Source organism: Chlorocebus sabaeus, chromosome 28 (genome assembly GCF_047675955.1).
Source record: "Chlorocebus sabaeus isolate Y175 chromosome 28, mChlSab1.0.hap1, whole genome shotgun sequence".
In the NCBI taxonomy this organism is placed as follows: Eukaryota; Metazoa; Chordata; class Mammalia; order Primates; family Cercopithecidae; genus Chlorocebus; species Chlorocebus sabaeus.
In genome coordinates, this window is record NC_132931.1 from 2,289,398 (window position 1) to 2,304,425 (window position 15,028).

A 15,028-nucleotide genomic window follows, 5' to 3' on the forward strand; every position below is an offset into this window, starting at 1 on the left:
GCATATGGGGAGCTAATTACTGCTTTTTGAAATATGCATTTACCACCAATCACAACTTCCACGGTGCTGGGACTGCCATGGCAACTAAAAGCATATCTGAAAATAAAATGTCATTTTTTTTTTTTTTTTGCGTTTCTACTGTAATGACACACTTGTTTCTCCTGTTTAACTTAACGAGCTAACTAGAGAAGTCTCCAAGAGTTTCAGCATGTGCAGCGTGTGTGGGGAAGTGGGTGTTGTAGTGTGTGTGAATATATGAGTCATAGGCATGTGTAAGTGAGCGGCGTACGGGTGCGTGCTGATGGGGACAGAGTGTGCAGCTGTGTGAAGTTGAGTGGGAGCCATGTGGGTGTGGGGGTGAGTGCTCCTGGGCATATGTCTCAGGAAACAGGCGAGTGAAGACATACCTGTTTCCCCTTTGCCTTCTGCCATAATTGTAAGTTTCCTGAGGCCTCCCCAGCCATGCTAGGTGGGTCTAAGATCACCTCTAGGCTATGAAATGTTACAAGGCTGATCTGTGAGCATGCATCTGAAGACCAGTGTGTGTATGTGTGTGTGTGAGGCCAAGTGCTGTTGCGTGGATGCATTGCACATGTGCTGTTTGGTGAGACATGGCTTCTTGCTTTGAGACACTTACTCTCTTTAAGGTATCTTTGAGATGCCAGCCCTTGGGAAGTTCCAGCCCAATCACAGGACATAACACCCTTCCTGTCCTATCTCATCATTCCTGTGGGATGGAGGGCTCAACTCTATCCCACAACCTTGGGGAACCAGAGACCTCAGAGGTCAGGGGCACCCAGACACCATCTGGTCCAGATCTGAGCTAAGGACACGGGGGTTTCTGGTCCAGGTGGAAATTACAAAGCATCCAGTTGGTTTATGTGTCTGTCCTTCATTCATTCACCCCTGGTTTATGTGTCTGTCCTTCATTCATTCACCCCAGTGGCTGATGAGTTACGCACAGGGCCTTGGGCTGAGCCTGTTTCATTCGAGCCAAATGAGGCTAATTTTCAGTGGGTACTGTGTGTGTAGATTTACAACAACAATCTACAACAATAATGTCCACCATCCACGTACAGCTCTTCAAGCCTTCTTCCTGCTTTCTACAGTCATTTTCTGAGCCTGATCTCCTAAAAGCTGACTTTGATAGGAGACCGCTTCCCAGGCATGGGCATGCACCTCTTGCCAGAATTGAGAGAGCAGAAAGAGGGCAGAGGGACTCTTCCCAGGATGCGATGTTCAGGGGCCAAGCAATGAGAAATGGAGACTCATCTGTGTGTGGCTGCGAGAAGCCATTGCCTGCTGCAACGTGCAGACATCCTTATGAGCACTGCTTTCTTAGATGGGTCCCTGATCCGTGGTGGCCAGGGCTCTGTTGGTTTCGTCACCAACGTCTTCCAGTTACACTCTCTGAACTTCACATCTCTAGAGAGTCTTTGTTGGTCTTCATTACTGTTTGTTTTTAACTTCAATGGAACCAAAAAGAACTGACATTGATTAAATGTGTGTTCAATACATGTTTATTGAGCACCAGTTACTTTAAGGTTGGTCCTGCCTGGGCTTAAATGCCACACAGTGTGCATCTAGCCTGGGGTTTTTCTCAACACAGTGTTGGGAGGAGGGGATGGAGGTTGTAGACAAATGATAGTAAAAGTAGGCAGAGATGAGGGGTGCCTTAACTCAACCAAGGGAGAGGGCCAGGTCAAGGACAGCTTTTCAGAAGAGGTGACACCTGAGCTGAGTTGTAAGGGACAAGTAGGCGGTAACTGGATATCAGAGAGAGAGAGAGAGATAGAAAGAGGATGTTGCCACTTGGTGACATCAAGTGGACCTAGAGATTCCGTATGCGTGGGCTGCAAGTCTGCACTGGAGCTGGTAATGGGATGCCGTCTTGGATGCTCTTTGCTTTAAGGAAGTTAGGAGGATATTGCCCTGGGATTGTGACAGCATCACCAAGTTTGGGAGACTTGGCAAGAGTCCTTCGCCATTAGACGGTGATTTCCAGCTCAGTCCCCCATTTTGTTTCCGTGGATTTCCTGATGTCAGCAGCAAGGAAACAAATGATGCTGGTGAGGTGCTTTGCTTCCTTGCAAGTTGCAATCACGTTGGCGGCTATAGCTCTCTCCACACTGCTCATACTCCAGCAATGCCCATGGGGATACAAATGGAAAAATACCTGTAAATATTAAGGTTGGCTCCAAAAGCCCATTATTGGCTTGTTGTGCAATACCCTCTGGTGACACTGAGGCCTTATTAATAACTAAACATCTGTCACAACGGTAATTATATTTCTTGTGCCAGGATTGTGTTTCTACCATTGTCCTGTGTAAACACGGAAGGGAGGGTGTGAATTATTTAGGCGGCCGGCTTTGAGAAAAATAATCGCCCAGCACTGTGCAGGCTGTAAGTTTCTGTCAACTCCTTTCAGAGTCTCAGTGCCTTCGCTGACGTTCCTTTGATGTGCTCCTAAATCTCTCTGAGAACATCGCCCTGGACCCCCGATGCGGCTGCCAGAGCAACCCGGAGAGGGGAAGCCCGAGAATGAGAAAAAGGGGGACGGAGGAGCCCTCGGACGGGGAGAGGAGCCGCCGAGGAGCCAGGCCCCCGACTTCCCCACCTGGCAAGTCTTCTTCCCCCAAACCCCAGGACCTAGATTGTTTGGCAGCCCTCAGGTAGGGGGTGGTGCAGGGTCCAGGAGCCGTTGCCGCTGCTGCGTGTCTAGGTTGGAGAGGATCTATGAACTGGACACCTGGGAGAGCTGTCCTGGCTGGGTACAGAGATTCTATCCCCTTTCTTGAGCCTATTTGAGATGCGTGGATGGGACGAAGGGATGGGTTTGCAAATCGACTCTTGGGGAGAGACGTGCTTGTTTTCAGGTGAACAATGACAAATACAACTTACAGAGTGTGGACTATGCACTAGCCTAAAAATGGAGGCTTTGCATAGACAATTTCAATCAATTCTCAAATGATTTCATAAGGATGTTGTTAGTCTCGCTTTGACAGGAGGAAAGTAACACAAACATTAGGCAGCTTGACTGAGATGACACAGCCAAAGGCAAACCTGGGATTCCTACCCAAGTCTCTCTGAATTCCACCCCCCCTCCCACCACTAAAAAAAAAAAAAAATTATGTTCCTAACCACTAGGCTACCCTGTCTCTCTCTGGTCACTCACAGTTCGGGGTGAGGAGTTTTCTATGCTACCAAGCCACAGGCCTCCCTGGGTTTTTGATCTTACTCTTTTTCTTTTCCTCGGAGACCTTCATGGCTGTACAAACTCAAGAGGAGTTGCAACTCTGGGTGTGGTTTGGTATAGAACGCAGTTTTGGTCTGTGTGATGCTGGCATCAAGGAATTGGTCTGTGGTGAGTCCTATAAATGGGTACATTCTGAAATTGTCTTCCTAAGGCTGTTCAGCATGGGATCTCCAGCTCTAGCCACCAGTTTTCAGTGGTGGCTGAAAGCGTATATGGTGGGGGCAGTTAGTTTAGAGATAGGCTTATGGGGAAGAAAAGGAAGTGGATGTATTTATGGTGACTACAGCTCCTGGTGTTCAGCAATTTCTCCCATGTGCAGGGGGCCAGACTGTAGGACCCAGGAACAGGATGCCGCAAGACTCTGTTCAGAACCTTCTCCAACACAGCTTGACATTTGAGAAGTCAAGGGCGGGAGCCGATGAGACCCCTGGCCAAGGGAACGCTTACCAACCGGGGGAGCCACTCTCTCAGCCTCTGAGGAAGCATCTGGAATAGGACAGTGTAAAGCTGGAAATGACGAATGCTGAAGGGCAGGCTCAGAGCAAGGAAGGCTGGCTAGAGTCAGAGAACATTTTGGGATGGTCTCCCCATCTCAGCTCATCCCTTCCAGGAGAGGAACCCCCCACCAAAGGCAGGCGTGGTTGGACTTTCACCAACCTAGGATAAATGAAAGGATGCTGAACACTTGCCCTGGTAAAGGGGTGGGACACGTTGAAAAAAGGAGGTAAGAACTGAGTCAGAGAAACATTTCTGTAAGTCCTAGGAGGGCTGCCTTGAGTGACAAGTACAGTTGGTGGGACAGGGGAAAGGGATATTTGCCTGCCTCTGTAGATCTGAGGATATCACACAGCAAACAGAAAAGAAATCTTTTTGCTCAACACATTGTCACATTAAAAATGTTTCCCCATTTTTTCCTGCATTTTGGGAATTTGGCATTTTTTGGCCAGAGTTGTGAGTGGCATGAATTAGGCAGTTTAGTGTCACCTGTCTCTAGGGGACAGCGATGACCCAAGGAGTCAGTTTCTCCCAAGGCATGTGCTTCTCCTTTGGGGCTGAACGTAAACTCCCTTTAGGGCCCGGGGCTAAGGATCTCTACACCTCCTGGCTGTTCCCATCACACATTGGCATGCACGCACGTGCGCGCACACACACACACACACACACACGATGAACATATTTTTGTTTTTGTTATTCCTTCCTTGGGCATGTACCCACACATTCCCCAAAGATTTCTTTGTGTAGTGGGCTGAGAGGGAGAGAGCCAAAAAGCAGGAGATTAGGTGGGGCCAGAGGAGGGAGATCTGTGGTCAAGGTCTTGGCTCCAGGGAGTTGGACGTGAAGGGGAGTGGGAACATAGGTCATCTGGAACGCATTCTCCCATTAGGTCAGCAGTAATGTCGTCTCTCAGAGCGCATCACCTCCTGCCCTTCAGTTCTCTGACTGGCAACCTCCTTCAGATAAAGCACAGCCTAGGTATTGTGAGACCCTTGAGAGAAAGGAGTAAAAGAGAAGGCAGTCCCCATCTGCAGGTCATCTTCTCCAGGTGCACTGAAAGAAGCATGTTGACACCTTAGCAAAAACAGGGGCACCAGGGGCCTCCTCTGACCCCAAAGCATGCTCAAAGAGCCACCACTGCTTCCTAGCTGTGGTGGCCTGGGCGGTTATGCACAGCGTGGGCAGGGCAGGCAAAGTTAGAAAGCAGAGAGGAGCCTCCTTGATGTGTCTCATCTTCCGTCTCCAGATCACTCACATCTCCCAGAGCCATATTGGTTGCAAGGGACAGAAGGCCAGGAGAGTTCTCAGGAATGAAAAGGGAAACATGCTAGGGATATTTCCATGGGAGTGGGCAGAGAGTGGGTCTCGTGAAATCCTAGTCCAGAGGTGCAGCTCTGGGATTACAGGTGGCCACCACCAAACCCAACTCATTTTTGTATTTTTAGTAGAGACGGGGTTTCACCTTGTTGACCAGGCTGGTCTCAAACTCCTGACCTCAACTGATATACCCGCTTTGGCTTCCCAAAGTGCTGGGATTACAGGCTTGAGCCACCGTAGCCGGCCTTGATTCCTTCTTAATCTCACCTCGTGTAATGTAGCCTCTGCTCCCATCAGTTTACTGATCAGATTCTGGAGGGAACAAGAGCTAGTGTCAGAGCAGAAGGAGCGATGCCAAGCAATGGCCAGTTCAAAATGTAGCTCATCATCAAAGACCTAGAAGGATGTGGAAAATCTGAGAAAGCTAAGTCTCTTGGGTTTCTCTGCCCGTGTGAAAATGATTCCTGTCAAATAGCTACCCATTTGACAGTGATCAAATGGAGGAATCAGTGTGGTCTCAATTCCAAATCCCCTGGGAAACAAGCCCATTGCTGTCCATTCCTGATCAAATCAATAGTGCCCAAGAGAAGAGGGTCAGATGTATGAACACAGCTGCTGCCACTCTAAATGGGCAGACAGAAGATGGGGAGGGGGAGTGACTGGAGAACTGGGGTGCCTCCTCACCCCCATGTATTAGTCCATTTTGTGCTGCTATAAAGGAATACTTGAGATTGGGCAATTTAAAAAGAGGTTTATTAGGCTCATGGTTCTGCAGACTGGACAAGAAGCATGGCCTAATCTGCTTCTGTTGAGGGCCTCAGGAAGGTTCCAATCATAGTGGAAGGCAAAGTGGGAGCAGGAATGTCACATGGAGAGAGAGGGAACAAGAGAGAGGCAGGCTCTTTTAAATAACCAGCTCTTGCATGAACGAATAGAGTGAGAACTCACTCATTATCACAGGGAGGGTGTGAGGCATTCATGAGGCATTCGCCTGCATGACCCAAACCCGTCCCACTAGGCCCCATCTCCAACACTGGGGATCACCTTCCAACATGAGATTTGGAGGGGACAAATATCCAAACTATATCATACCAGTTCCTTGAGCTATTAGATGTATTTCTTATTCTTGGAGTTAATTGATGCTCCATGAAGTGCTGGGAAGGTATTTGCTATTAAGGCTTTAAGTTGGAACTTTTCAAGAAGGTGATCCCTACAAGACCCAAAATGATGAAATGTGACTTGTGGAACAAAAGCAATAGGTTAGGCCAGGCGCAGTGGCTCACTTCTGTAATCCCAGCACTTTGGGAGGCTGAGGTGTGTGGATCATGAGGTCAAGAGAGTGAGACCATCCTGGCTAACATGGTGAAGCTCTATCTCTACTAAAAATACAAAAATTAGCTGGGCATGGTGGTGTGTGCTTATAGTCCCAGCTACTTGGGAGGCTGAGGCAGGAGAATCGCTTGAACCCAGGAGGCAGACATTACAGTGAGCCGAGATCGTGCCACTGCACTCCAGCCTGGCGACAGACAGAGAGAGACTTTGTCTCAAAAAAAAAAAAAAAAAAAAAAAAGGCAATAGGTTAGACAAAACTGGCTGGGGACTGGAGAGGTAGGACACCACCCTTCCCACAGCCAGCCTTCCTTGCAGTCCATTGTCCCCCTATTTGTCAGCCCACATCACTGCAGAAGATCCTGGATTGTCCACTCATGTCTTTGCTAAGGTGTCAACACGCTTCTGTCAATGCATCTGGAGGAGGTGACCTGTAGATGGTGACCTCCTTCTCTTCTTTCTCTCAAAGGTCTCACAAGGGAGTGAAGCAAGGAAGCCCTGACCTTTTTTCTAGCCTGTCAAGGTGACTCCTTGGCAAGGAGGTCTGAAAGGACACTCTAGCAGGAGGAAGCAGTGGGTACCTCCCTCAAGTCACTGTATGGTCTTGAGCTCATCTTTGGCTTATAATGGAAGAGTTGGGCGTGATCAATAGTGTTTAATTTTTTTTTTGTTTTGTTTATAGAAACTTTTCTAAAATAAGTCATGTGGGGAATGCTAATACTCAGAAAAAGGACCCACTTTCGTTGGAGCAAGGTGTGTGTGTACGTATTTGGGATAATGGGGTGTCTCCCAAGACCCCTAAGAGGAGCAGTGAAATCCTTCACTTCTTTACTTTTTGTCCAGACTTTGAGATCTGAAGCTCTTTGGACCAGGTCTAGAGCTGACTCATCCATGATGTCACCTAGAAGACAGACTCCAGGAACTAGAGTGATGCCCAGGTAGCTTCTACAAATGACAGCTAAGTAAACAACCCCACCACTATGGTGCAGCTCTAGCCCAATCCAAAAGAAGCTTTTTTATTCATATGGGGAGAAATGGATGTGCACTATTGATATATGATCTAAAAATATCTCATGTTCCAAACAAAGTGTTTTTTCGTATTTTGAAATGAAAACGTGTAGACAAAGCAAGGATTTAGAATGCATGACTCATTAAATTGCTGACTCTGAAAGCAATGGAAATTCAAAGGGAACTTTTCTCTCTAGTTCTCCCTCCCACCCCTGCTCTGAATAGCTTATAAAAAAGTCTACACATAAACAAGACCCGTAAACTTCCTTGTGACGGAAGGTCACGCACAGTGAGAGGCTGAAAGAACTCAGCCTTTGTTGCCTGGATGCGGAGCTGCTCTTCCTTGCTAGATTGGAATCATCAGCTGGACTCCTCCTTGCTTGCCATCTTTACTTCTCCTCTTCTTGCATCTCTTCCCTGTCCCTAACAGGTGTCTGAGAACTTCCATCATGGCTCTTCTCTGGCCAATAGTCCTTCTTCCCCACAATGCTTGGCTCTTCTGGACTTCAGCGGTGCTGAACTCATCGGCCCTAAAAGGATGCATCATTCAGGAGCTGTGTCTTAGGGGAAAGTATACCTCACGTGGCACGCTAGCAGGATGCAGCAGTGGATACCTTCATCAAGCTCATCCTTGGCTTATAATGGAAGGGTTAGGCATGATCAATGGTGTTTAATGTTTTTTGTTTTGCTCATAAAAGCTTTTCTAAAATAAGTCTTATGGGGAATGCCAATACTCAGAAAGAGGAACCACTTTGGTTGGAGCAAGGTGTGTGTGTGTGTATGTATTTGGGAGAGTGGGTGCCCTCCAAGACCCTCCAAGAGGAGCAGTGAGATTCTTCACTTGAAGAGGCTACTGGTAGACTTCCATATGCTTGTTCCTAACCATTGTGTAAAAATATCTGCTTCATTGAGGAGCACATTCCCTGCCTCCCTCTCTCTCATTGCTATCACCTGCTTTTCTTCTAGTCACCCGTTCACTCCTGGAATTCCCTAGCAGCTTGTTCATTCTTATATCTACCGCAAGTTGTGATCATACTGGGGAGATGAATGAGCATGGGGATGACCAGGCAACATTCTTACCTCTTGTTGCCTCAACTTCAACTCCTGTGACCTTCTTGCCTCTTGACTTTCACTCCTGTGGCCTCAACCTTGATCTCGTCATTCTCTAGAATGTGGACCCTCTGGGTGGGTGCTCACACTGCAACCCGCCTCTCTGCGGCATCCTCCTTGACAGCTGTTTTCCATTGTTACATCTGCTTCAGTATGTGGAGTGCTCTGGGGGAAAATCCTACACGGGTTGAGTATGATGGTTTAGGCTTGTAATCCCAGCACTTTGGACGGCTGAGGCAGGAGGATTGCTTGAGCCTTGGAGCTCAAGACCAGCCTGGGCAACATAGTGAGAACCCCATCTCTGCAACACTAAAAAAAATTAACCAGACACGGTGGTGCATGCCTGTAGTCCTAGTCACTTGGGAGGCTGAGGGGGGAGGATTGTTTGAGGCCAAGAGTTGGAGGCTGCAGTGAACTATAATCATGCCACTGCACTCCAGCCTGGGCAACACAGAAAGACCCTGTCTTACTACTCCTACTACTACTGCTACTACTACTACTAAAAGGTTCTACAAGGATATGGGACACAGATAAATGATCCTATATACTTCTAACCTTCAACCTCAACAAGGTCCTCAGTGTGAGTCATGGTTCTAGTGATCAGGTCTCCATGACTATTTCAACCCCGACTCACTTGTCTTAAGAATGGTGTCACCTCGTCACTCACTATTGAAACAAAGACTCCAGGCAGAAACGTCCTCAACTCCCTGTCCACTTAACTGTCACCTTTTCTACATTCAGCTCTGTCTTTGCCACTCCCTGCCCATTATAGTAGAGGATGGTCCTTTCCCAAGTCCAAGGACCACCTGGCACATGTACTGGAATATCTCTTCTCTGCCGCACTGTCTTCAGGGACTTTATTCCATCAATGATACCTCCTCCATCCTATTCACCAATGTCTTCTTTCTTCCCCCAAGAAAAATTGCATACATTGCTCTATTTCTCCACTTTTCGTTTCCTCCTTTTTTTTTTTTTTTTGAGACATAGTCTCCCTCTATCACTCAAGCTGGAGTGCAGTGGCATGGTCTTGGCTCACGCAACCTCTGTCTTCCAGATCCAAGTAATTCTTCTGCCTCAGCATCCCGAGTAGCTGGAATTACAGGTTCCTGCTACCAAACCGAGCTAATGTTTGTTTTTTTAGGAGAGACAGGGTTTCACCATGTTGACCAGGCTGGTCTTGAACTCCTGACCTCAAGTGATCTGCCCGCCTCGGCCTCCCAAGTCCTAGGATTATAGGCTTGAGCCACCATGCCCGGCCTTGATTCCTTCTTAATCTCGCCTCTTGTAATGTGGCCTCTGCTCCCATCAGCTTACTGATCAGATTCTAAAGGGAACAAGAGCTAGTGTCAGAGCAGAAGGAGCGATGCCAAGCAATGGCCAGTTCAAAATTTAGCTCAACATCAAAATGTATCTGGTGAGTTAAAAAAAAAATATATACATATATATATATATACACACACACACACACATATACACACATACTTGGGAAAGGACTGTCCTCTACTATAATGGGCAGGGAGTAGCAAAGACAGAGCTGAATGTAGAAAAGGTGACAGTTGGGTGGACAGGGAGTTGAAGACGTTTCTGCCTGGAGTCTTTGTTTTATATATATAATATATTATAATATATATAATATATATATATTTGGAGGCCCTACCTCCTAAATCAGAAATTTTGCAGGAAGCACCTGGAATTCTGATCGCTGGGCTCCTTCCCTGACATCCCTGCCAGGGTCATGGAAGTTCCCAGGGGGAGGATTTTTGTCACCCTGCTGTCAGCTCAAGCATGCTTTGCTCACTCTTGTTCCATTGACCAAATCTTTTCCTTCTCAGTTTCCACTATCCAATGGGAGTTTCAAATGATCTTACCTAAGAAAGTTTTCATCACTCTTTCGCCCTCCTGGAGATTCTCATATCCCACTTCTTCACAATCCGACTTTCACCCAGGATCCATTGACTTCCTTTGCGATTCTTCTAATGCAGCATGTTACAGATGAATGATCCTCAGAACATCAATGTAAATAAATATTCCTCTGAAGATGCTTCATGGTCAGTAAAATTTGGATGATGCTCCATATTATTATCTTCCTCTTGGAGAATATCAATGCAAATTAAAATCTTAGTGATGCCCTACAGTCAAGAAAATGGTTTATCTTTGTTTATCTCAGTTTTTCCAAACACAATTTGAGCCTGGAATCCTGGATGTGAGTGAGTGTGTATGTGTGTGTGTGTGTATGTTTGTGTGTGTGTATGTGTTTGCTAAAGCCTGGAAGCCATCTATTAAGTGTTTATTTTCTCTCCTGGAGACATGCCTAGTTCTTAGATCAATGCAAATAATAGATAACTGACATATCCTGGTGCCCATGAATGCTCACACCCTCATTAATTCAAGTGCCATTGGTGTGCCAGGCGCTGTGCTGCGTGTTGGGGGTAAAAAGATGAATAGTCCCTTTCCTCTTGTAGTTTACAGGTTCATGGGGGAGATGCGTTACTACTCACCATAGAGTTTATGTGTTAAGGTACATGCAAGCCCAGGGTGTGCCTAGGGGCACATCAAGTGACACACACACACGCACGAGCACAGGTGTGCAGTTCCCATGTATACCATTCATTACTTATAAGACAAGAATAGAATGTAGGCCGGGCACTGTGGCTCACGCCTGTAATTCGAGCACTTTGGGAGACTGAGGTGGGAGGATCGCTTGAGTCCAGGAGTTTGAGACCAGCCTGGGCAATCTAGTAAGACTCCATCTCTACAAAAAATAAAATAAAGTAAAAGAATCGGGCATGGTGGTACCCTTGTAGTCTCAGCTACTCAGCAGGCTGAGGTGGGAGGATTGCTTGATCCCAGGAATTTAAGGCTGCAGTGAGCTATGATTGCACCACTGCAGTTCAGCCTGGGCAACATGGTGAGACACTGTCTCAAAAAAAGTCAATGGTATGCAACTTTTTTTCACTCAACAGTTTATCATCAGCATCCTTTTCTATTGTACTGCAATGTACTGGACCAGTCCTGTAATGATGTCTGTTCAGGTCATGCTCTGTTTTTGTTCTCATAGGCAATGCTTCAAAGAGCATCTGTGTATGAGCAATATTTATCCTTATGAACTTGTGCAAGCATAACTAAAGATACATTTTCTAGAAGTGAAACATCTGGGTCAAAATGTGTACATTTTTTTCTTCTGCTAGGTTTTGCCAAATTGCTCTCCAGAATTACGGTACCAATTCACCTAAGGGAAGGGCTTTTGAGGAAGAGGACACCAGAGTGGAGGGGAAGGAGGCGACAGAAAGGAAGTGCTTGAGGGTGATCATTAATGGAGTCATATGTCCCTGAGGAAGTGAGAGGGTGCAGGATCAAGAGAAATGTCGTCATGATGAAAAAAATTCTATATGCCCAAAGTGTAAATTCTGCACGCCACCATACATATCACCAATGATCTTAGCTAAGAAATTTTGATCATTTTTTCACCTTCCTGGAGATTTGCTGACCTAATGTCTTGGCAATCTTCTGTTCACTTAGGATCCGCTTACTTCCTATGTGATTCTTTTAACAAAACATGCCACAACTTGATGATTAACATCAATGCTGATAAATATTTTAAGAGTGCTCCGAGGCCAGGCACGGTGGCCCATGCCTGTAATCCTAGCTACTCAGGAGGCTGAGGCAGAAGGATCCCTTGAGCCCAGGAGGTGGAGATTGCAGTGAGCTGAGTTTGTGCCACTGCACTGCAGCCTGGGTGACAGAGCGAGACTCTATCTCAAAATAGGAAAAAAAAAAACAACTCTATGGTCAATAGACTAAATGGCCAACCCCTAGGCACCTGACTCCTTCAAAAGGGCGTTGGCACATCAGAATTCTATATACCTATTCTTTTGGCATTTGCCTGGGGGGACCCAGCTGTGGACAGAGTACCTCTGACGTCTGATGATAAACAGAGTACATATTCATGCAATGTCCTTCTTACCTCATCACAGGTAATTTAAGACACTGTACTGTTAAAACATACTTCATATGTTATGGTGTAGAATGTTAGTTTTTAAGACAAAAATATTGGACTTTAAAGATGGTTCTTGCTTGTGTCTGGGCTGTTTTGGGCTATGACCCTGTAATTCTCCTTCATTAGAAGCCCTTTCATGGAAAAATTTGGAATCACTGAGAGAGACTGAATTCACCTAACACACTCCTGGTGTTTGTACTAATTTTTTTTTAAGAGATGTGTCTTGCTGTATTGCCCAGGCTGGAGTGTAGTGGTGAGACCATAGCTTGTTGCAGCCTTTAACTTCTGGGTTCAAACAATTCTTCCACCTCAGCCTCCCAAGTAGCTGGGACAGCAGGTACATGCCAACATGCCTGGCTAATTAAATTTTTTTTAAGGGACAGGGTCTTGCTATGTTGCCCAGGCTGGTCTTGAACTCTCCTGACCTCAAGCGATCCTCCCACCTGGGCTTCCCAAACTGCTGGGATGACAGGCATGTGCCACTACAATTGACCTGTACCAAATTTTAGTTTGAGGAATTTGCTCCTATTGAGAAAGTGGGGTAGGGGAGAAGATTAATCAATAGAGTTCATGCCCTAAATAGTCTTGCTGTTAGCAGAAGACAGTATGAAACAGTACTACTCTGGGTACAAGTCATTTCTACTCATCACAGTGCAAAGGACACTGGAGAGACACAAGTTGGCCCTCAGTACTGTTTTGCTACGTGCCCCTTCCCCAGTCTCTCCCATTAGAGCACCGTTCAGCTCTCCATCCATGAACCGTGTGGCCGTCACAGGAGCCTCTTCTTCCTGAACTTCTCATCTCCTCTTAGTCTGGTTACTATTGCTTCATAATAAACCGCCCCAAACTCAGGGGGATAAACCAACCACCATCCTGCGCTTGTGGAATCTTGGGGTCAGGAATTCAGTAGAGACAGCTTTCGTCTGCTCCGGGATGTCTGATGCCTCTGTTGGAAAAACACAGATGGTTGGGGGCTGACGTTATTTGGTCACTTCCATGTCAGGTGCCTAGGATAGGATGGCTGAAGGACTAGCTCAGCTGGGAGCATCTACATATGGCTTTGCCATGTGGCTTGCGTTCTGACAGCTTGGTATCTGGGTTGTAAGAAGAGCATCCTAAAAGGGAGCATCTCAATGAGCCTTCCAAGAGAAACAGATGGAACTTGGTTGGCCTTTTAGGACTTAACCTTGCGAGCAGTGCTTCTGCCATACTCTAGGGGTCAAAGCAGTGCAAATCCTCCTAGATTCAGGGAGTGGAGGCGTAGACATCACATCTTAACGGAAGGAGGCTAAATGAATTTGGGGACTACATTAGTCTGTTTTCATGCTGCTGATAAAAGACATATCTGAGACTGGGTAATTTATACAGCAAAAGAGGTTTCATGGACTCACAGTTCCATGTGGCTGGGCGGGGGCAGCTCACAATCATGGCAGAAGGTGAAAGGCATGCCTTACGTGGTGGCAGACAAAAAAACCCCCCAAAAAACGAAAAAAACTTGTGCAAGGGAACTCCCATTTATAAAACCATCAGATCTCATGAGACTTACTCACTACCACGAGAACAATATGAGGGAAATCCCCTTCGTGGTTCAGTTATCTCCCACTGGGTCTCTCCTGCAGCATGTGGGAATTACGGGAGCTACAATTCAATATGAGATTTGGGTGGGGACACAGCCAAGCTATATCAGGGACCATGTTTTAAAACTACTACACTCCTTCATCATGCTGGATCCTTTTGCTACCTGCTCCTAGCAGTGCACCTCTTTGGGATCTTCTGGTTTCTTGCTGGGTGAAATGGAAAAGTAGGATTTTAGGGGAAGTCAACATAAGATGCCTTCCAGCGATCTGAGGATCCTGTGGATACTTCTGCTCATTATTAGGTTTGAAGAGTGTTTATCTCTTAACATTTTCCTAACCTGTCGGGGCTTGGTACCATCTTAGCCCTCCGCAGCGTCACTTTGGGTCTACATCTGGGACTCTGGATCTATCATCTTTTTTCAATATGTGGCTGCTACCAAGTCGCCAGCCTCTGGGGTTGGGAGGTGGGTAGGGAGGGCGAAATTTGTTTTACTCCATCCTCTCTCAATTCTCCACAACCCCGTTAACACACAGCAGATGTATATAAATCAGGTTTTACTGAAGGCTTGGGAGTAACTGGAGAATTTCAATGTCAGGAAAAATTACAATGTACAAAGAAATCTTAAGAGTCAGAAAAAATATATTTTAAGGGTGCTTTTGATGCATGGATCTCTTTGGCAGTCTGTTGAGGCCTGTGAATTGTGTTTCTAAATGCATAAAATAGAATACTTGAGGTAACAACAAAGGAAATATATTATACATAAGTATGGTATCAAAAATATTAAGCAGAACAAATGTGTTGATATAATAACACATGTGCTTCTTTGTTGATGCATTAAATAATAAGGGCTATTGGTGGATAAAATAATCATGATTTTGAAGTGCTGTTATGGTAAGCATAAACAACATTTCAAAGTAATTGGGACAATGGGAACATGA

The 15,028-nt window shown here is 46.2% G+C and overlaps 1 protein-coding gene and 1 long non-coding RNA gene across 11 annotated transcripts in view; both read left to right on the forward strand.

Annotated features, from left to right (window-relative positions):
• The window catches only part of CALN1 (calneuron 1), a 732,697-nt gene that overhangs the window by 108,356 nt on the left and 609,313 nt on the right, over positions 1-15,028 (forward strand). For 6 of the 9 annotated variants that reach the window (XM_073012664.1, XM_073012665.1, XM_073012666.1 and 3 more), the window contains one exon: positions 2,429-2,620. The exons of the other annotated variants lie outside the window; for them this stretch is intronic. In XM_073012664.1, the coding sequence (XP_072868765.1) occupies positions 2,502-2,620 (119 nt within the window). In that variant the 5' untranslated portion in view covers positions 2,429-2,501. The remainder of the gene's footprint in view (positions 1-2,428; positions 2,621-15,028) is intronic. 9 annotated transcript variants of the gene reach the window in all.
• Positions 2,627-13,967, forward strand: LOC140710604 (uncharacterized). 2 transcript variants are annotated; one of them, XR_012091692.1, is made up of 3 exons: positions 2,627-3,980; positions 7,080-7,150; positions 7,241-13,967. It is a non-coding gene; the product is annotated as an uncharacterized lncRNA (long non-coding RNA). The 2 variants fall into 2 exon arrangements; XR_012091691.1 differs by having other exon boundaries at positions 7,080-13,967.